The 22,664-nt window shown below is 42.8% G+C and overlaps 1 protein-coding gene across 5 annotated transcripts in view; it reads left to right on the top strand.

Annotated features, from left to right (window-relative positions):
* Nucleotides 1–22,664, top strand: part of LOC114790975 (potassium channel, voltage gated eag related subfamily H, member 7) — a 60,090-nt gene that overhangs the window by 4,654 nt on the left and 32,772 nt on the right. For all 5 annotated transcript variants that reach the window (XM_028981433.1, XM_028981432.1, XM_028981431.1 and 2 more), the window contains exon 3: nt 20,310–20,465. In XM_028981433.1, coding sequence (XP_028837266.1) covers nt 20,310–20,465 — 156 coding nt within the window. The remainder of the gene's footprint in view (nt 1–20,309; nt 20,466–22,664) is intronic.

The raw sequence follows: 22,664 nt of genomic DNA, 5'->3' as shown, positions 1-22,664 counted from the left end.
TGAAGTCTGTTTATTTCCATTTGAACTCTTCTGAATTCCATGTTTTCCGTTATAAAGATTGTGATTGTGGAGTGGCTGTGAAAAAGAACAAATGCAGGATGACAAATAATCACATTTAATCATTGTTCAACAATGTGCTTGGGCATTTACTGTTTGCTTTTGTAAAGCATTTACATGCAAATAATATGTACATTTCATGCTAAGAACTATCTCACAACAACACACATTCTTCCATTTGTAAAATAAAAGTGCTTTACATTTGAAAGCAACGTGAAATGTTTAAAATGGGGTGGTAGTAGCCTAGTGGGTAACACACTCGCCTATGAACCAGGAGACCCAGGTTCAAATCCCACTTACCTCCATTGTGTCCCTGAGCAAGACACTTAACCCTAAGTTGCTCCAGGGGGACTGTCCCTGTAACTACTGATTGTAAGTCGCTCTGGATAAGGGCGTCTGATAAATGCTGCAAATGTAAATGTAAATGTAAAATAAATCAACATTGGGTAAGAATTGGTACACTTGCATTATGAACTGGAATCATGTTAATAAAACCACAGGGTTCAGCTCAGGGTTAAACATTTTGTTCAGGGACACAATGATAGTAAGTGGGTTTTTTTTGGTCTTTTGGTTCATGGGCAAGTGTTTGAATCACTAGGTAACTACCACCCCTACTGATTCTTGAGTGAAACAAGAGAGCACAAGTAGTAGGGGTCTAAACACACGTCTTCTGGCCATGAGCTTCAGCAGAGGAACTGGGTTGGAGGTGTCTCTTTATGGGGGACGATGATAAGGGTGACGGCGGTGGAAAAAGTGATTGGTTCATAACGAGCTAATGATGCTGGAACTGTGACATCCATCTGTTGGCAATTAATTTAACTCCACTCATGCTTGTATTTTCCACTCAGGTTTAGCGTAAGGAGCTCAAGGGAACAACGTCACATTTGTATGTGTCTGGCCAGGGGCGATCTGAATTGCATTCTTGGCTCCCTCAGTGAGGTGCTCTGCTTCTGAACATCAGACGTTGAAAAGTCTCCAGGCCTGTCCATTCCTACTCACTTAATGTGCAGATGATGGGGAGCTAAGCTTCTCACTAGGGCTGTTCGATATGGCATAAAATTCATATTGCGAAATAAAAGTAACCATAGACGGTATACGGTGTCCATAGCAAAGGCACTGCAGCAGGATGCTGTATAATAAACTTTTTACGGATACATATACATAACCGTGTACCAGATAAAACAATATCTGGCCAATTCTACTGAAAGTGGACTTTCTTTCACACCCATAAGGAGGTATTTGCATGATGCGAGTGATTATATAAGATTTTCTGTGTTCAGCTGTAGAGTTTACACTAAAAATATTGTCAGAAAATATTTAAATAACACTGTGCTTGTTCAAATTTGATCATGTAGTCCCTCCAGGATTCCAAGGTTTTGTTTTGTGATTTTTTTTTGCACAGGGCACCATTCAGGCTAGGACCGCTCCTGGTCATTTCCATGTGCAGTCAGTACCCAATGATTCGTGCTGCACTTAGGAAATCGTTTAGTAAACTAAAAAAAAAGTGACTGGCAGATTACTGACAGGTTGAAGGCTTGTTTGATTTTACTTATTGGGTCTGTAGTGCTTTAAGATCACTAGATTTAAGTTTTGACCCTTTATAGCATCTATACCGCACACCCCTACTTCTTACACACACAAATACCCTCTCCAGAGATCATGGTCATGGTCTGACCTCAGACACATACAAAACACAAAAAAAGATTATGGTCCTACATGCACACACACACACACACACACACGCTCTCACAGACGATCATGGTCATCACATGGTCACATGCACACATCACAGCTTTTCACTTTGTCAGACAGCCTCTGTATAATCTGTGTAGGCAGAAATGAATGCTCAGTTTTGGCATCATGCTGTAGTTTCTCCCGCCATTTAGGCTCAGTTCACTCTGCTTATTTATTCTTCTGAGTGCTTTTGAAAGGGTAACAGCTCTTGGTTATGTCTCAGGCGCTGTGTGGCAGCCCCATTCTTCTCTAATGAGACAGGCTCCAGCATCAGCTGCCTTTGTAGAGCATGGTTTCATCTGCTAATGTTGCATCAATTCGTGGAGCGCTAGTCAGGGCGAAATGTGTCTTAATGTGTTTGAAATCTAAAAACAGATGTTTCCATATCCAGCCGTTTGTACGCGGAGTGAAATGTCACCTCATGCTCGCTGTTAGCTTCATCACCTGGGATGCGTGGGTATTTTTAACTGAGTAATGTCAGCTCTGTGCCAGGAAGATTTACAGAGGAATAAGGGTTTACTGGGTAGCGCAATATCTGTTCCATTATGGCTGGTGTTTACAATTGTGTTTAAAGTGTTGAATTGCAAGCAAACCGTGTGTCTCTGCTGCAGGCAGTGCTGGCATTTAGGGGGGTTATTTTAAAGGAACAATGTGAGTGAGGGAATCTGATTTTGTAAGCAGGGCTTTTAGAGCTCAGACCAAATCGCCTCTGCACGCTACGCTGATGTCCGTGATGTCATTCATCCCGATCGTGTTGCCTAGTCTGGCACGAGAGTCGGATGGATTAGGGAAGTTGTGAGGTGGGGGCATTTTTCAAGGCCTGGATAGTTACCCTCAAAAAGGCCTCATGCATCTTTCATCGGCATGGTCGTCTCGTGTTGCGCCAGGCCTGACACCCGATGGCACCCGTGTCATCCTGAGATGAGATAACTGTGATCACTCTGAAAGTCCAGGCTCTGAGGAGGGCACACAGATACCCACCCAAGATTTTCATTAGATACTTAAAATGGGATGAATAAGATTTTGTAACAAATGTGATGACTGATTTCATTATTATTGGTGTTTTTTTGGCAAATACATTGGTGTGTGTGTGTGTGTGTGTGTGTGTGTGTGTGTGTGTGTGTGTGTGTGTATATATATATATATATATATATATATACCAATAAATCTATGTTGCAAAAACGAATTCATTAATACAGACAAATCAAGTGCCAGTCAAAAAAAATATTGCATATCATCTCATGAATCTCATGATACTAAATATAAAGCAAGTGCTTAAAGAAAGTTGTACAACACACCCCCATCCAGACAAGTTCATGTTTCAACCGGCCCTCTCTGTTTCACTAAGCCCCTTGGAATTCAGCAAAAGTGCTCTGTCGGAAATTCAATTGGGTGAGCCTTTATCATCATTCAATTCAATTGCCCTGCGCACTCTGGGCTATTTCCCTCAGCAGGACTACAATGTAGGTTTCGGCTGGATGGCTTTATTTGATCTCTCACTGAGGCGCTGTGGAGCCGGGCCGGGGCTGGAGACGATGCCCACACAAAGGCAAGGCTAGCCCGGCACCCGCCGCTCCGGGAAGCTCAGGTGCTGCTGAATATTGGATGCTTGTTTCCATGCTGGGGGAAAGCCTTCTTGAATCACATCCAGTCGCTCCAGAAGCCGTCTCTTTCAATTATTGATGCTCCCTGCTTTCTCCTGTAGCAGCTGCCAGAACAGCTGAAGAGCCCTCCCTCCCCTCATCTCCTCTCCTCTCCTCTGCACCCCAGCCATATATCTACACCCGCTGTTTGTGGTGTCACATAACGCCACCAGAGAAAATATTTGAGAAGGCCTTTTTTTTCCTGGTTTGTTTCCTTGCATCACACTCTGTGAACTGTCAGCCTGTCCAGCCTGGCACGTGCCCCCTAATCTGCAGCAGATGCCATTACCAATAATGGCCGGCATGGCATACATTATACAGAAGGTTAGCTCATCTGCACTGCTTCAAACGTTACAGACGGCTTCATTTTCTGGTCCGTCAGTCTGGTTTTACTCAGTTATATGGCAGCATGACTGTGGCACATCTGCATAACCAAAACCCAAAACCCATAGGGGATTCCTCCGAAGAAAAAGCAAAGAAATGAAACAGAAAAAAAAAAGATATATAAAGTATATATATATCTAATGCATTGTTTTGATTGATGGTCTGGTTGAAGATATGTGTATGGACTGGCTTTTGTTCTTCCTGTGCTATTACACAGACAGTGATTTATTAAATAATGCCGTTCTTCTTCTGCAAACCCCCTGCGGATGTTTGGCGACAGCCTCACTATTCTCAAAAGTTCCGGGATGATCCGTGCTCTGCCCCCTTCTTTCAGAAACGCAGCGGCTAGCTCGGCAGTGGCGTAGCGTTGTCATGGCAACAAGGCTGCATAGCAGCCACCCTTGTTGAGACAGTAAACACACACACACACACACACAGTGATTCTCCCAAATCACTTCCCGTATAAAATGGATCCTGCGATCCCGCGTCGGTCCGGTGCTTTTGGTTGAATAACCGCAGCCTGCAGCTGCTGAAAGTCATTTCTACTACTCGTCTCGCTGGTGTTTCATGCACGATTGAATTATAATCCATTTGAGCAGATTACCAGACCAGATTTCTCAATGAAGACTGTATAATTTGCAAATGCGAAGCAGTGGCCCAATGTTATGAGTGTCTTTCATCTGAGCAGAAAATATGTGTTGTGCTCGACCTGTCTTCCATCTCTGCTTGCTCTCTTCTTCACGCAAGAGCACAGCAATACATTTCCTGGTTTGAGAGGTCCCAGTAGTTCATTATTATAAAATAATGTTGAGTAGTTGCAGAAGTTCCATATTGCTTTTTGTTTTTAAATGATTAGATTCAAGATTTTTATTTGTTACATGCATAGTTATAGCAGCATAACACAAATCCTGAACCATTCGAGTTTGACTGTGCATAGTTAAAGTAGTAGTTATACAAGTAAATAAAAATAATAAAGTGTAAAAATAAAATAAAACAGAAAGAATAAGGCTAGTAAAAAGAGGTAGGCATGCTATAACGCAAGCAAAGATATTTATGTTCAATGAGAACATAAGACACAGACATCATTGGGTGGTGGTTATGGATTCTACTAAAGTGCATTGTGCATAGACTAGTGTAATAGTAACAGATTGTAGTAGACAGTGATAACATTCAGATGAGGGGGTTGTGAGGTGTGGTGGCATGTCCTTGTTCAGCATCCTTATGGCCTGAGGATAGAAACTCCTCCCGAGTCTCTCAGCTCTGGCCATGATGCATCAGAGACTTTTGCCTGATTTTAGGCATTGAAACAGGCTGTTGTTTGGATATGATTTGTCCTTCATAACCTTGGTGGGCCGGGTCCTGCATACCTTGGAGCTAATGTCCTGCAGAGATGAATGAGGTGACCTGCAGCAGTGTTCCTCCACATGGATCACCATCTGTAGGCCTTTGTGATCCTGAAACATGAATATTCTTGGGTCTATTCAGAGGTGGTAGTAGCCTAGGGGGTAACACACGTGCCTATGTACCAGAAGACCCAGGTTCAAACCCCACTTGTGCCATTGTGTCCCTTAGCAAGGCACTTAACACTGAGTGTCTCCAGGCGGACTGTCGCTCTGGATAAGAGTGTCTGCTAAATGTCGTAAATGTAAATGTATTCAATGAATTTTTTCTTGTAAAGACCACCAGTGTGTCTGTATGTGAGCTTATTTTATTGGGTGTGTGGGTGCATGTGTGTGTATGTGTTAGTAGCGGGTTATTGGGTCAGCGCTTTTAGCTCATGGTACCCTCACTGAGAGAAGCCGCCATTACAGACCTCCAGACTGCAAACAATGGGTTAGCCTGGCGCCCCTCCCCCTCTTCCCTCAGCATCCACCAATCTCCTCCCCCATGCTTTCATCCATTCATCTCCCCCTTCTTCCTCTGGCCTAAGCAGACCCACGGTCCAACTGTGAGCGCCACGGTGGGCCGCTGCATGAATGACATGTTTCACACACAGATTAAAGCTTTTAATCCACATTTCAGCTCGTCGCTTTTTGCCTTCTTCATCTCAACTTGTTTGTATGAATCAGAGCATAAAACCCGGCTTTTCTTAATTAGTGCTGCACATGTTGTGCACGATATATTTAGCCAATCCCGTTTCACACCGACTACTGATCTGATTCAATTCAAGTTCACATTTGACATAGCTGTTCTTTCCCTTTAAAAATAACTCACCCCTTGCAAATGCCTGTAAAGTCACGCACAGCACCAATACTAGAGGTGTGAACCACCATTGGTCTCACGATTCGATTTGATTACAATTATCAATGCCTCGATTATTGATGCATCGCGATGCAGCCCATACATTTTCTACGTTACTTCACATGATGTTTTCAAATACAAAATTTATGGTTCACCCGTGTGGGCCGGAAAAAAATATGTTTGGTTTTCTAAACTCCCGGTAATGTCGTGTTGTAGATCTCTGGATACTGAGCGACTGATAATATTTCCTTTTCCTCTATTCCCGCTTCAATTGTATTGGTTGTGCGAAAACAAATACCAACTTTGACCGTGGTGCTGGCACAAGGCCGCCGAGTGGTATGCTGAGCAGCACAAAACTCCTCCCCAGAGTGGCGCTGTACCGTACCCAGATCAGGCAGCCACAGTCACTACCGGCACTACTTTTTAACACAATTTTTTATACCGCCACCAGAAAATCACCAAGCAATGGAATTATGATATAACCGATTATGTTCTGCACTGCATCGATGCAGAATCGTTCACACATCAGCATTGATTGTATTATTAATTTTAACATCCCTAAGTCTTGCTCTATTTCAGTCGATGTCGTTACTGTTTACTGTCAATGGCCGCTTTATGTATACATTCTTTTGTATCATTCATTCATCCATTCATTTATTTGCTCATTCATATCCCTCTGGTTCCACTGTCCAACTTTCATTCATGCCTTCATAGTTTTATGAATGTGTGTGACTTCCGGCTTGGCACTTCAGCTGTGTGTGGGGGACGGATGAGTTCCCACCACCGAGCAAAGCAGATTACGCTGTCAACAGCTTCTCTCAAACACCACAGTGTCTCTGTGTGATCTCAGTGGACTTGGGTCTTTACTGGATTAGGGGCGTCCCTTTTCTATCACATATCTGAAGGCATGATGTGTGTGTGTGTGTGTGTGCCCCACAGGGTAGCACCGCGGCGAGTGTGTATCTGTTGACTGAGTGGTGGAAGTGCATATTTAGCTTGTGGGACAGATGCCACTCCCTTCAGTGTGTTAAGTGCTGCGTACTGCGCTATCGCACTGTAATCATCCCACATTACACACTACACTGCAGCAGTGGCCAAGGGGAGAAATCAGTGCCCTTTGGTAATATGAAGGACATTCAGTTGCACTACAAGCTTTCCCCTCATCCACTTATCATCTAAACTGTGGCTGACATGCTCCCTGATGGCAGAGTTTTAATACATTAGAAGGACGTTGCTCATGTGTTATTGCAGCATTAGGCCTGTGGCTGATGTTGTGATGTTCATAGTTCTGTGATGTGGTTTGCAGGTTTTATGCTTTTTTAAAATTTGTTATTCACAGCCACTTACCTGAATGAATTTACCACAAAGCACCTTCCTACTGGCAAGAGGTAAAGGGGACAAACAGCAGTCCCCCTTTGTGCCTTAATGAAACTGCTGCAAGTTCGGATCAACATTATTCATGAATGAAGCAGAACAACATAAAACAATCCTGTGAGAAAAGGGCTGCATAATACATCACATCAGCATGAATGTGGCATAATCTCCACATTCTGCACAAGTCACATTACAAAAGCTGCAACTGTAATTTTATAAGTTTACTGTATATATTTTTTATATTAGTGGAATCTGCTGGTTTGCATGATTACTGTAGACAGTGCAGACCAGAGACTTCATTCTTGAGTTAGGGATGAATAGCAAAATGTTATTAACTCTATTTAACAGGGCAATGTGCTATTAAATTACTGTACTGTACTGTAGGAGAATACGAACTATATTATGAAGCATCTATATAATAACAGGACAGGTTCTTATGCTTTTTTCAGGGAGTTTCACTGTTGGACAGAGAGGGCTGTAGATCTCAGCTTTCTCCAATCATGCGGCATCACTTACAGACAGTGTGTTGCCTGGAACAGGAATATGAGCCACCACTAAAGCTTATTAAAGTAATTGTTCCTGAAAGCCGTCTGGGTTTCCGGAACCCACCAATTTCTGCCTGTTTTGTGCCTTCATTGAGTCAAACAGGAATGGCTGTCGGAAATGGCCAGACACAAAGGAGTTCCCCCGCAGAAGACCGCCGCTGCAATTCCAGCCACAGTATCTGTCGAGTCAGATCTCCCCAAGCTCCTGTGATATATATTTATAGCACATGACACAGCTTGGGTCCTCGCAGAATTCTCAGATCCTTCAATCACACACTGTGGATTGCAGTCAGATGCAGGCCTGGCCAGCCCTGTGCTCTGGGGCTCTTGATAAGCTGGTAAAGTTGCTTTTTCCTCAAGTGCGCTCAGTGTGATGGAGAGGTCAGGAGTTTATTCGAGCTGCCAAATTTGTCCCACCACCATAAATGAAAATGCTTTTGGTATGAGCAGGCCAGTGTAAGCCAGTCTCACAGAGACTTGGTGAGAGAGAAAGAGGTTCCTCCATGTACAAGCTGACTGTTTTATTCATATGGGGGCATTGCATGTTCAGGAATTCCTTAGTAGTGCATTGAATGCATTGGATTGAATTCTAACAGTGGGTCATCTTAATAATAGTGATGCTCCACTGCTGTTATCATTGTTCCAGGAGAAACCAAGCTCGATGTAGAGCAGTGGGAAAATACAGTGTGAATGGCTTTCATCGTGGTGCTAAATATTGAATGAATGGGACTTATCTGATTCTCCAGTCACATTGAGTCACAAAGGGAAGAGTCACAAAGGGAAGTGACTTGGCTTGTGGCCTGATCTGACGTTAACCTGTGATGTGTCTGTGATGTGTGTACATGGGTGTGTGTATGGGTTTGCATTACTAATGTGAGACATTATAAGTAGACAAACATTAGATTATTTTATTTTAAAGGACATTGAAAGGAAAGGAATTAAAAGATAAACAAAACCAATTTTTTATTGGTTAAATTTGAGGGAAGGCTTAGGTCTAGCCTCAGTAAACACTGAGAGTTATTACACGGGCCTCAAAATACACAAGTCCAAGTGTGTGTGCGTATGTGTGTGTGAGAGTGAGGGAGAGTGTATGGGTTACCCATTCTGAAGATGTCTTTCCATGTACAGAGTAGTGTTAATTATTGATAGTGGAACTAGAATCTAATGAAATTTCCATCATCTTGAAACTGGAACGCATCTCAGTGCTTTAGAATGTCTAGGCAGTGTCTAGATGTATGGACAAACATGTGGGACATGCTTTCCAGTCATAGGTCTTTCTAATGCTCAGTGTGCAGTGCCGCTTTTACTTCGCTTTACACTCTGCGCTCAGCTGAAACATGTCACATGTGAAATGTGAATTGTTCTCAGCGTGTCCGCTGTCAGGTTAAATGTCTTTGATGTGTGTGGATAGGTAAGAAATCCTGCAGTGTACAATTAAAAAAATATATATGTTTTTAGCTGTTGTAAATGTAAATGCTGGGTGCAATTTGCCTTCAGAATTTGACCTCCTCAGTCACACTTGAGTCTGTGTCATCAACCCCTGGAACTGGAGGACACTCTTTCTACCTTTTTTTTTTTTGGTTGCTGCTGGGATAAATTTTGGATGCCTAAAGTTGCATTTCATCAGCATGTTGATAGTAGGTCGGCAGAACCCCCCACCCGTTGGCTGGTGGCATCTGACCACTGAGCACCTAGCAGGGAGTCGACTTTTTGGCATCGGAATGGAATGGAATTCAGAAGAGAGTCAGTATAGGTATAGGTAACCCCTGAAAACCTTGATATCAGCACCACTGACAGCTCCCTCACTCAGCGACTACCAGGGGGCAGTGCCATAATAATTAGGGCTGGGCATAGATCCTGGCACTCACCCCCACTGCAGTCCTGCCCTCTAATGATATAATTTATTTATATAGCACCTTTAATAGGTCAGTATATAAATACAGCATATTCATAAATATAATGAGTTTAAAAATACCACACTACATAGAGCAGAACAGTTTTTATAGGATCAATGGACTTAAGTTTATCACTAGAATCACTCCAAATGTCTAGACACCCAGATACACACAGATCTTTTTATTTTTTCTGGCTGTAAATCGTTTTGATTTTGTTGCTGTTCTGTGATGGCAGGTTCAAAATACATGTTTTCATTCATAACACAACACCCTGCAGTGCTGCTGTGGAGGGTAGAGAAGCTCTGAGCTTGATGCCCCTCAGACAGTCTTCACTATGGGAGATTTGAGCTGAAGATAGAGCCAGGGAGGGTGGTTCCCATTAAAAGTTTACATCGTTGGGCAGCCTCTGTGCTTAGTCAGAGCAGACTGTCATGGTACAAAGTAAAGTGTATATGTGTGGGTGGGTTTATGGTTGTGAGTACAAAGTCATGTCTGCCATATGATCATCTTGTTTTTAATTAACTCAGTAAGTCTACAGTTGCTATGAGACTGGGAGCCAAAAATAGAAATGAAAGGCAATTTAGACGCTCTGTCTTTATATAGACAGTTTCTGATTCAGTCATTTCTGTGTGTATGTGTGTGTATTTATGCATGATGCCCTACTGCTTTTTATTCATGCACCTCATGTACTAGGTGCATAATTAAATGCTACAAGGAAAATGCTTGCTTGCATGCCAAGTACACCAAGGCTAATTGTTGTGATGTAGTGAATAAAGGTCTTATGCTGAGGTGTGTGTGTGTTTGTGTGTGTGTGTGTGTTCATGTCTGGACCTGATTGCAGTGGACCACAGCCATCTGTTTGGAGAGAGATTTTCAGTTATCCCTTGATAATCCAACAGACAGACAGGAAGGAAGTGAAAATAAGGGAGAAATGTGCAAGATTACTTGATAAAAGCTTTGTGTGTGTGTGTTTGTGTGTGTGTGTGTGTGTGTGTGTGTGTGTACTGCAGTTTTATATGAATGTAAAAATAGCAGCCTCAACCTTTCTTTCCATTCATGAATCTGGTTTGTCAACTGCCACACATCTTGAACAATAACCACTGTGGAGACTCTATGTCTGATCTAATCACATGTGTAAAATCTATCATGTCATAAAAACCATAAAACATTAGTCACTATAGAGGTGACAGTGTTTGGATTTTTATCCATGACAAATCAATCACATTTATCAAATCAATCATAAAAACAGTAGGGATGGCAAAATACACGTTTGTCCAAAGCTCAAACAAAGATGTTTAATTTGGTGCGCTGTTTGCTGGGTTCTGTCAACAGAAACTCACTCACCTTTGCTGCCCACCTGATCTCTATGTTCACAGTGTGTGTGTGTGTGTGTGTGTGCATGTGTGTCTTATAGACTTGAAAATTTTTTCTATAAAAAAAGGACCAGTGAATTTTCCCAATAATACCAACTGTTTTGGTGCATAACTGCCACGCCCCCTTTTGTCCCACCCTCAGCTCGTCTGCTCTGTCTGCGTCTTGTCTCGGCTCACATCAGCACCATCAGCTGCACCTGTCTGCCCCAATCAGCCCCTGCACCACCATCGCATATTTAGAGACATGGTTTTGTACATGTCGGGACTACTGTGTCAATATGAGCCAAGCAGTTATAATGCTGAGATCTGAGAAATCTGTGAAACCTGCTTTGGGCCATTTTGTTTTGTGTAAATTTTTATATCTTATATATCTGTTTTTTTTGGGTCCTACATCAACAGGCTTGGAATATGTATAGATAAGTACATAACTCTACATGTGTTCATTCATAGTTTTGATGCCTTCATTGAGAATCTACCAATGTAAATGGTCATGAAAATAAAGAAAACACATTGAATGAGAAGGTGTGTCCAAACTTTTGGCCTGTACTGTATACTGTCTGATAATTCAGGCTTTTACATTTGTTAATTTCTATAAATGTTCATTTAAGTAGGTGCGGTTTTAATTGGGACAAAAATGAATGGACTATTTTGCTATTTATATCAAGACAAATCACCAAATACTGGTGAAGAACTCTTCCAATATCTAAGATGCTTAATTTTGAACGTGCCAACATGCAAACCCGAGCAATTTCAAAGCCCAGCAAGATATCCAGTAACTGATTTTCTCTTAGTATGAAGAGGAAGTCATGCCAAGCCTCTGAAGGACCTAAGACGTAAATGTCATTGACTTTGTGAAACAGCCTTTGTTTATGTATTTGTGCTTTACTGCCATGTTTGGGAGAGGTGTGGAAGAGACATTTAACAACAACAATGTAGAGGTGCTAAAGCTCTGCTCTGCTCTGGTCAGGTGGAGTACAACAGTAAAAGGGTCACACTGGACCTTATGTAAAGGGAGCGCTAGGTCTTGATGGACCTGGAAGATGCTTGGCTACCAGAATAGCACAGGACCCCTGAGTTCCACTTTGTCCTGGACACCGGATACTCAGCAGCTCTCTCCGCTGTCACTTGTCTATATGGTGGCTCTGTAGGCTGTAGAGCGCTTTGTCACTGGAGAATCAGAATGCTTCGCCCTCTGTCTGTAACCCACCTGGGCAGACAGACGGTGCACAGAAACCCGCAGACCTGGACATCCGAGCCTCCTAAAGGCAGTCTGAGACGTATATAGTTTGGGTTCAAATGTTTAAACATGGAGATACAGCTACAGCTGTAGTCACAACTTTGTTCTCAGAGCCGTGCATCTACACACAGCAGCTTGTATATATGATATGGTTAAGGCTGGATTACATGGTATCCATCAGCATGACCTACTGTGATCACAGTATAAGCTCATGAAACGTAAAATATCTTCATAAAATAATGTTTTTCAGAAAAAAGAAAGGTGTGAGTATGTGTGACTGGTAAGAAAGCACTTCTGAAATCTGAGAAAAAAAATGTAAGTAGTTTGATAGTAACCTAGAGGGTTACTCAAAGTCACTGTCACGGCCGTTTGGCATGGCGAGGCTGGTGATTGCAAATGAAGACTTGACTAAGAAGGACGCATTTGCACAATGTCACGAAACAGGGGTTTAATTTGTGGTGACCAGGACAGGGGAGACATCCGGTAACAGGTGAACATGTAACATATAACAAAGACCCAATGATGAACATACACGAACAGGGCAGATTTATACATCAGACACAGGTGAACACAATTAGGAAACATTACACAGGACTAACGTCCTGTAACCCCTTCCGGACCGGATCATGACAGTACCCTCCCTCCTAATCACGACTCCTGGGGTGCCAGCCAAAGCGGTCCACGAAGGAGGGAAGGAAGTCCATACACTGAGTCTTTTGAATAGGAGTGACCTATGAGATGAGTTGAGTTGAAATGAGTTGAGAGGAACGGCTGAATGGAAAATGAATGATGACTGATCCGGTATTCACAATGTATGAGCTGCGGTAGTCCTGCGCAGACGGCCTCAGGCCAGTGTGGTACCTTGTCCGCCGTCCACAGACGCCCGCCACGCCAGTCAGTACCGCTGAATGGCCGCTTCAACGCCACCGGATATGGGACTGTGAGGCAGGCATCCTCGACCATCCGGAAAACCCATGGGGCACGTCGGGACCCTGCAGAGCATGAAGCCAACTTTGGCCAGGGACAAGGGGGCTGGTGGCGTCCTCCCGGCGAGTCACGGCTCCTTGGATCTCAGCGGGGCAGCGGCAGCGGTGTCCAAATGCGGTTGGGTGTTTCTGCCACGGCCGTTCGGCATGGCAAGGCAGTTGATCTGAAATGATGACAACAAATGATGTCAACGCATTCACATGACATCACGATACGGGTCCCTTCCGGAACAGATCATGACAGTCACAGGTTTAAACCCCACATACTACCCCACTTACTTAACCCTGAGTGTCTCCTGTGGGACAGTCCCTGTAACTGCTGAATGTAAGTCACTCTGTGTCTGATAAATGCTGTATATGTAAATGTTTCAATGTTCTTGATGTATTTGTGTGTGTTGTGGTGAAAATGTTTGAAGGTGTGACATTTGTGACTAATTTGGAACTTGTGGGCTGAGAGACTCTAAACAGTAGAAACAAAAAAGTGTGCACTCTGTCCACCTCTCCATCTCTCTCCTTTTCCCCTGTCTCCCCATGTTTATCTCTGTGTCTGGCTCTTCCCTCCCTCTCTCCTCCCAGGGAGCAGAATCCCTGTTTGTCTGTCAGTGAAATTGTCTCTTTCCAGCAGCAGCCAGCCGAGTCCTTTACAGAGAGCTTTGTCGCTTTGTTGGTGTTGTGTTTGATTTTGTTTCTTGAGACAAACAGTCTGCTGATGAGTCCGCAGGGAGAACAGGAAGTTCTGTAGAGGGAAGAGAACAGTGATGTGAGCAACTCACTGCAGTTCCCTGATGGTTTTGTGGTTCTAAAAAACATGTGAGCATAACGTATTTGCAAATATATGCACACATGCAATATTCCACGAAATGTTTCACCTGTCCCACTATTGTCAAAGATTCACACAGTTCTGAGATGAATTAAAAAATGTTTTCAGGGAATTTTGGTTCCCACAAAGATAGAGGGAGTAAACAACAGACATTCACAAAGAGGGAATGAAGGGATTACTCTAGTTGCATCCCCCAACTAATGCTGAGCTGCTTTGTCGTGTGCTATGTGAGGTGAGCGTCTCACTACTCAGTACTCTCTAGGACTGAATCAACCATCTGAAGCCACTTACAGCAGTGGTGGCCTAGCGGTTAAGGAAGCGGCCCTGTAATCAGAAGGCTGCCGGTTCGAATCCGCCAATGTGCCACTGAGGTGCCACTGAGGTGCCACACACTACTCCCCGGGTGCCAGTCATGGCTGCCCACTGCTCACTCAGGGTGATGGGTTAAATGCAGAGGACAAATTTCACTGTCTGCACCGTGTGCTGTGCTGCTGTGTATCACAAGTGACAATCACTTCACTTTAACTGGGTGACTAAACTCACTCACACCAGTTTCCAGTCATACAGCACAAGAACATGCAAGGCAGAGAGGCCAAGATGCAAGACCAAGAGGCCAAGACCCAGAGAGGCCAAGACCCAGACCCAGACCCAGCCCTGCTTGGAAGGCCACCATTCATCCTAGACTTTGTAACATCATTGCAACCGTTTACTTATAAGATTGTCATAAAAATACAGCATAACTTTGCTATTTATCGCTTAGTTATTGTTTAAGTATGTATATTTTTGCAAGTTTTTTAATGAAAAATATTATTATTGTGAAGATGTTGAAGGGAGGGACATTGGCCGCTGTGTGATGCTGCTGGCCAAACATTTAATGTACAGACCCTGACAAAAGTCCTCAAGTGCCGCTGAAATACACTTCCAATTTTTACAAGAAATAGCTCATTTTATTCCCAACAGCTGTTGTATTAATGTTTCAGTGCAAAACAAAACTGTCAAAAAGTATTCTAATATTCAAAGCTTGGTAAAGCCCATTGAGTGCATTTTTGCAAAGACATAAGTGTTGTCGCCTTGTCATATGAGCTTCACCTGTCAATTAGGTGTCAGATGTGTATAAAAAGAACCCCAGTACACTAGACCTTCACATCAACTGCAACTAGACCTCTGCAAACATACCTAAGATTTTAAGAGGCTGAAGACCAGATCCACTGCTGATGTGGCAGACACCTTTAATGTGTCTCAGCGTCAAGTACGGAGGATAAAAAAAAGATTTGAAGAGACTGGAGACATTTTTGACAAGCCCAGGTCAGGCAGAGCCCGCAAGACAACTGCTCCAGAGGACCGCTTGTTGGCTCAATCCAAGGCCAGCCCATTGTCCACTGCAGCAGAGCTCAACAAGACCTGGTCATCTGAAGTCCTTGTGTCAGTTTGTCGGATTCTGTCTCGAAATGGCCTCAATGGTCGAATCAGTGCCCAGAAGCCAGCACTAAACAAAAGACAATTGAAAGAACATGTCCCATTTGCCAAGGCCCACAGCCGGGAGACCTACTGGAGCCCGCATGGATCCGAGATTCACCCAGAAAACAGTGAAGTTTGGTGTCAGAAAAATCATGGTCTGGGGTTACATCCAGTATGGGGGTGTACGAGAGATCTGCAGGGTGGAAGGCAACATCAATAGTCTGAAATACCAAGAAATCTTAGCTACCTTTTATATTCCCAACCTTTGCTATTCCTGATGACTTCATTAATAAATTAATAATAAAATCCTTGCCAAAACGCATGGATACAGTCCTTCAGGCTCATGGAAGTCATACAAGATATTAAATTTGGATATCACAGCACCGCTACTTAATTTGCTGACATATTTTTGTATTTGCAGTAAATTTGTTCAATTTCTGTATAGGCGACAAAACTTTTGTCTTGCCAAAATTTGACCTTTTTGTCTTGATTAAATGATAAATCTTTTTTTCAGTGAAACTATTTAATTTCAAAGCATTAAACATCATTTGGTATGGTTTTAGCTTTTCATATGAGCTATTTCTAACACCAATTGATTAATTAAAAGTCAGGTTAGCAGGCGTTTCTACAAAATAGATAAGCGACAAGACTTTTTCAGTATAGGTCATACCTATTGGCCCCTCCCTTAAAAAAAACCATAAAAATCATTATTAAAGCTAATCAAAAATCATTAAAAACCCATACTTATTATAATTATCAAATAAACATAATTTTCTGGGTGTCAGAAAGAAGGGCTTGGTGGGTAAGACCCAATTAAGGCCAGAAAAGATCCTGGTTGTACATATAGCACCTATATTTACGTTTTGTGATTGCACACATGGTGGAATGGTCAGGCTAAGAACAGCTGGTACAAAATGGTGCATGAAGGGATACCACATGTTCATATCACAGAAGGGACAATATGCAGGCGTGCAAGCTGCTAGCCTTGCATTCTCATGGAGCTCCTCTTATTTGTGTGTTTGAGTAACCGCTGGGCCCTGCGCTCTCCGTGTGAAATGGATGGCGGTGTCCGGCAGCGGTGACAGTGATGAACCGCACAGGCCACTTCCTGCTTAGCCTGGCACATTCCAGCAGCGACTCAGGCATTCATCAAGCCCCCCACCGCCGAGCCCACAGATCTTGTCCATGGTTGTGGATTAAAAGGATGCTGCGTGGGACATAAACTTGTTCATTGTGAAGAAAGTTGCTGATCGCGTTGTTTAGTCGCGTGTGTGTGATGCTCATGCATGTGTGCTGAAGTATGCATGTATGTCTGAATTGTGCTTTGTGCATGTTGCTGGGACTCACGTCGTGTGCTATAAATAGGACAGCGTGACAGGGAGCCGTCACTGGCAGCACGAGACCTCCAGCAGCTATTTATAGATCTGAAGACGTTTCTGTGTTCTCTGTCCATCGGTGCGCTGCGCTGGGGACAAATTAAAGCTCCGGATGCATGCATGCACACCTGTAATTGTGTGTATATGTATTAAAGCTCTGCAGGGCCCCAGTATGGCGAATAAGATTTTATGTCACACCAGAGTCTGTGTCTCAGCTGGAAATTGATTGTGCAGGTCTGCTAAAATGTCACAAAATCGACAAACATAAACGTGACATTTAGACACGTTGTCCAAACATAGATGCAGAAGCCAGGCCTGTTTGTTCATATACACTAACTAAAACGAAATCATTATTAATGCCCCATTGAGGTGATGTAATGTAATTAAAATGCAAGTTTTTTTTTTATTATATTAAGGATTTTGATGATGTTTATTCTTTCAAAACATTCTTGAATTTATTAATTTAGCTTCTAATTTTATGTATATAACATAATGTTATGTGTGCACGACTGGTATAGGTTGAGTATCAGGTACATTAAATTCCTTTTTATTTTTTCCTAAATTATTGTTTTTTCCATTTTAATTCCTCTGGATGTTTTCCATGTTTTCTGTTATAAACATATTTATTCACCTAAAAACTATGTGATTTTGGAGTGGGTGAGGAAAAATAACTACAACTAATCAAATAATCAACTAATCAAAATGTTAATCAAAGTGCTTAGGCATTTACTGTTTGCTTTTGTAAACCATTTACATGTAAATAATATGTGCATTTCATGCAAAGTATTATTTCACAATATTACACATTCTTCCTTTTGAGAAAATAAAAGTGCTTCACATTTGACCTCAACATAAAAAACGTATGAAATTAATAAACATTGTGGAGACCTGGAATACAAAAAAAAGTTGTGCCCACTTGCATAATGAACTGGAACCATGATAATAAAATCATGTTTTGAATCAGCTGATTAGTTTGCATGACCACGTGTTTGCTGCCGTGAGCCCTTTTCTCTATTTCTGATATGAGTTATTGAATGTAAGTCACAAAACAAAAAAGTAGTTTTTCCGATTCATAAAAAATATTGTTCCGCTCTAGACTTAGTACTAAGAGTTGAATTCCGTAGTTTTCTGAGGACATCTGCGTTCCAGTGAGCCAAGCCAGAAAGCATTGTATGCGTGAATGCGTGGAACAATTGGTCTGGCCAAGTTGGGCAAGTGGTCTGGATTTGACACTGACAGTCTCTTTGGCATCGCTGACTGTGCATTTATTCATTGCGTCGGTGTGCGAAAATCCCGCTTCATCTGGAAACACATGTAATGGGCTGTAGCGGTCTGAAATGTGAATTATACACAATTCCATGTTCTATAGCAGATTCCATTTTGTTTGTTGGATTCCATGATTCCGTCCATGTTTTCCGCATCACGGAAATCATAGGGTCCTAAGTAGATGATGCACACACTCTTCTGATGTAGGCCCAAGCCTTTGAAAGCCACCATCAATCACGTTTAATAATCTAGTAAATTAAAACGCAATTCATTCGCTATGTTTGTGGAGGTGTAAAAATGTAGAGAATAGAGTAAAACTTTCTCTACACACAAAATCACTGTATTAAAAACCACTCCAACCTGATGTTACCTGGCAGAAAGAGGCATGGCACAATAGAGGTTAAAAGTGCCCAGAAGCCAGCACTAAACAAAAGACAATTGAAAGAACATGTCCCATTTGCCAAGGCCCACAGCCGGGAGACCTACTGGAGCCCGCATGGATCCGAGATTCACCCAGAAAACAGTGAAGTTTGGTGTCAGAAAAATCATGGTCTGGGGTTACATCCAGTATGGGGGTGTACAAGAGATCTGCAGGGTGGAAGGCAACATCAATAGTCTGAAATACCAAGAAATCTTAGCTACCTGAAAAGAAGGAGAAAAGGTAGAGAAAGAGAGAGAAAAGCCATGAGAAAATAGGTAAATAGAAAAGACTCAGGAGCTGGAAGGCCCAATTCCCGAAGGAAAAGTAGATAGAAGTCTCAGACCACAAGTGAACATTCCTTTATACATTTGACCCACAGGAAGTTGTCACAGACCAATCAGAATTGTTTTTTTCTGTCTTGTCCCTCCCCCGGTGTCTCCCGTCTGGGGCAGACAAAGGCAGGGCGGGGTATCGCCAAAAATCGTGGCTGGCATTTCACACCTCAGAGGTGATGAATCTCTACGCAAAACAAAGGTGCAGAAACGTCATGGCCCTGAGACTTCCCATCTTACAGAGGTCGTGCACATTCTCTTGCTTGGGTCTCCTCAGAAAGGCCATCACGAGCTGTAACTGTCTGTCATACATTGTTGGAAAAACTGTCTGACAATGCCAGAAATTAAATGCCTTATACTGAGTCGACTGCACCTTAAACCCCTTGCAACTTTCTGTTTGGGAGGGAATTGGAAATTTTAATCAGTGTCCCTTCAGCTCAGAGACACAATGGTAGTAAGTGGGATTTGAACCTGTGGTCTTCAGATTCATAGCTGGGTGTGTTACCCACTAGAATCCTACCACCATGATGCATAAAACGCAACATAGACAAAACATAGCTGTTATATTGCCACCAGAGTATGTGCCTTACCTTACTGTACTCTCTGCTTCGCCCCTCCGTCATGTTTCAAAATAAAAGTACGAGACCTTGTATTTGGTTCCATTAGTTCATGTTTGTGCTTAGTGGTAATAGCCAAGAGAACCCGGTGAACGCCTTTGAACCAGAATACCTGAATGTCTCCAGAGGGGACTGTCCCTGTAACTACTGATTATATGTCACTCTGGATAAGAGCATCTAATAAATTACATAAATGACGGTATCGATTTTTCTTTATGTGTGCTTTGACCTTTTTTGTTTATGAAATGCTCTGTTGTTTGATTGTTTGGCTGAGTTTGAACCCACCAGTTCAGGCGAGGTCACACATCACATCATATCACCATCCATCTGAGGTCAGGTGAGATGTGGGCAGATAATTTAAACCCACATAAAAATGTTCCTCATCTTGTGTTTCATTGGATTAGGATAACGGTGTCCACCAGATCATCGGTTCCAGCATGGCTGAGGCCAAGGGGTGTCTCTTACCAGACACGGGATCCTCTGTAGCTCTTCAGAACTCTTACTCTGATGGCAGGTGCTGACAGCTCGTGTCTGCGTTTACTTGTGACAGGGTCAGACTTCCTGTGCAACACACACATCATCCCAGTGAAGAATGAAGAAGGTGTGGTCATGATGTTCATCCTCAGCTTCGACTATGTGTTGGGAGAGGGGAGCCTGGAGTCTCTGCAGCGGCTCAACCACACTTCCCCGACCAAATCAGAGTGCCGTGAGTATCAGTCCAACACACTTACACAAAGAGAACTGCCTCAGCCACACCTCCTCATTGCAATCACAGCTCTGTGAGTGGCAGTGGATCACATGTTGAAACTCAAGCCTCCAAACAATTCAGAGCACAGTCAGCAGCTGCTTTAACACACTTACACAGCAGATACACAAACATTTATACACACACAAATACATGTTGGTCTTTCCAATAAAAACTATACGAAAACAGTATCACAGGTATTGCTTGTATTATATTACACAATGTTGACATAAATTCTTAACAAATTATACATATTTAATAAGCCTTTTTATCAGTCTGAAGCTAGTGCACATTGTAAACCTAATTTCAGTGACCTTCAGTACTCAAAATATTGGAGATACAGAATATTGTAAATAAGCACACTCCAAAATGCTCACAATTCTGCCAAGCATTTCCTGTCTATGTGAGGGCATTTGAGTGTCCTTGAGTGTCCATCTCCTGAGTGTCCTTCATGCACATTTATCACAACAGACACATACACACACAGACACCACATCCGTCACCAGCTGAAGCACAACTTCACAGCTTGCTGTCAGTCAAACTCTGTCAAGCAACATGGCTGGCTGAGTACCCAACTGCCCTGACAATGGTCTCCAGGGGTGCGTCAGCAGGACAGAGACATTCCTGGGGTCTTCGCATCCCTCCATCCATGAAGATGGGTGAGGGGACAGGATAGAAAGAGAGAGAGAGAGAGATGTTGAGATATAGAGGGGTTTTCCTGTAAAGGGAAAGTGTTGGCAGGTAGTGTGTCTGTCTGGTGTCACTGGAATAAAAGAACTCTGCAGTGTGTGTGTGTGTCTGTGTGAATGGGGTGATTCCATGATTAAATAGCACATGAATAAAATATAGGTCATGTCTATCTGCTTGCCTGCTTGTGTGTGTGTGTGTGCGTGTGTGTGTGTGTGTGTGTGTGTGTGGGTTCAGATTAAGTGTATTCATGTGACTCCTCTCTCTCTTTTTTGGAGGTGTACTGTAGTATTTTCTGTGTGTTAGTGTGTGAGTGAATATGTGTTGATATGTGTGTGTGTTTGTGTGTGTTAATCTCTGTGGACTTGTCTCCCTGGGTTTCAACCCCACATTGTAATAACTACTCTAACTTCTCTCTTGTTTCCATAGCAACTAAGCGTGCTTTAGCCTGTTGAGCTAATGTCTCATGCAGAGTGTGCGTGCATGTGTGTGTGTGTGTGTGTGTGTGTGTATGTGTGTGTGAAAGAGATAACATAGGAGGACAGGAGGAAAGGGATGAATTGTCATGGGGAAGAGAGGGTTAACTGCTGGAAGTGCAGATAAGAGAGAGCGAGACACAGAGAAAGAGACAGAGACACGGAGAGATGAAGGCAGTGAGACAGACCTTTTCACATCTGCACTCATTATCAAAAACTTATTAAAAACGAAAGACAAAGGGAGAGTGGGAACCTGAAATCTGATTAGGGGGTTCATCCAAGCCGGGTCCAGGGTATCGCAGAAACCCTGGTGTGTGTCAGCTTCCGCTCTCCTCAGATTTACAGCAGTCCTTTTGCAGGCACTGGAGGAATTCAGAAGGTAGATTGATTGAAAGATTGAAAACATGTTAAGTGGAGGAGGGTGTCGCCTTGCAGCCCTCACAGATGTCTTTTTTCAGCGGTGTCATTTTCTCAAAGCTGAGATGTCTAAAGTTAATATATAAAACCTCTTGTTTAAAACTCACGAAAGTAAAAAAAAAAAAAAAAAGATCCTTTGGGAGCTGCTATTTTTTTTTGACCATGCCAGGTCTAAAAATAACCCCGTTGGCAAGCTCTAATTAATCCTGTCTTGGCAGCATGGCACCAGGAGACAGAGCTGGGAAGTTTCTTTTAGTTATTTCTTTAGTTGCTGCAAAACATAAAATACAGACCTCATGCTGCAGACTGTTCAAGATGGGTGGATTTAACAGTCTGTGTGTCTGTGTACTTTTCAAGCTCAGGAAATAAGGGTGTGTAAAGGCTCTGAAGGCTCCTGGCTTTCTTGGAAAATGGTCGCGTATTGCTGCATCTTCTAGTATCTGTGTGGCTTTTGATGCCGAACAGTCAATGTTCCGTATCATCAAAACCTCTTCTGCACTCTGTTTTGACATCAGAATATTTCCCGTTTCTGTTTATTTATTGTGTTCATGTCCATGACTTTCCTTGCTCACCTTCCCAG

This window comes from Denticeps clupeoides, chromosome 5 (assembly GCF_900700375.1).
Source record: "Denticeps clupeoides chromosome 5, fDenClu1.1, whole genome shotgun sequence".
Lineage (NCBI taxonomy): Eukaryota > Metazoa > Chordata > Actinopteri > Clupeiformes > Denticipitidae > Denticeps > Denticeps clupeoides.
Note: the sequence above shows the minus strand (reverse complement) of the source record. Positions and strands in the feature narration are given on the sequence as shown.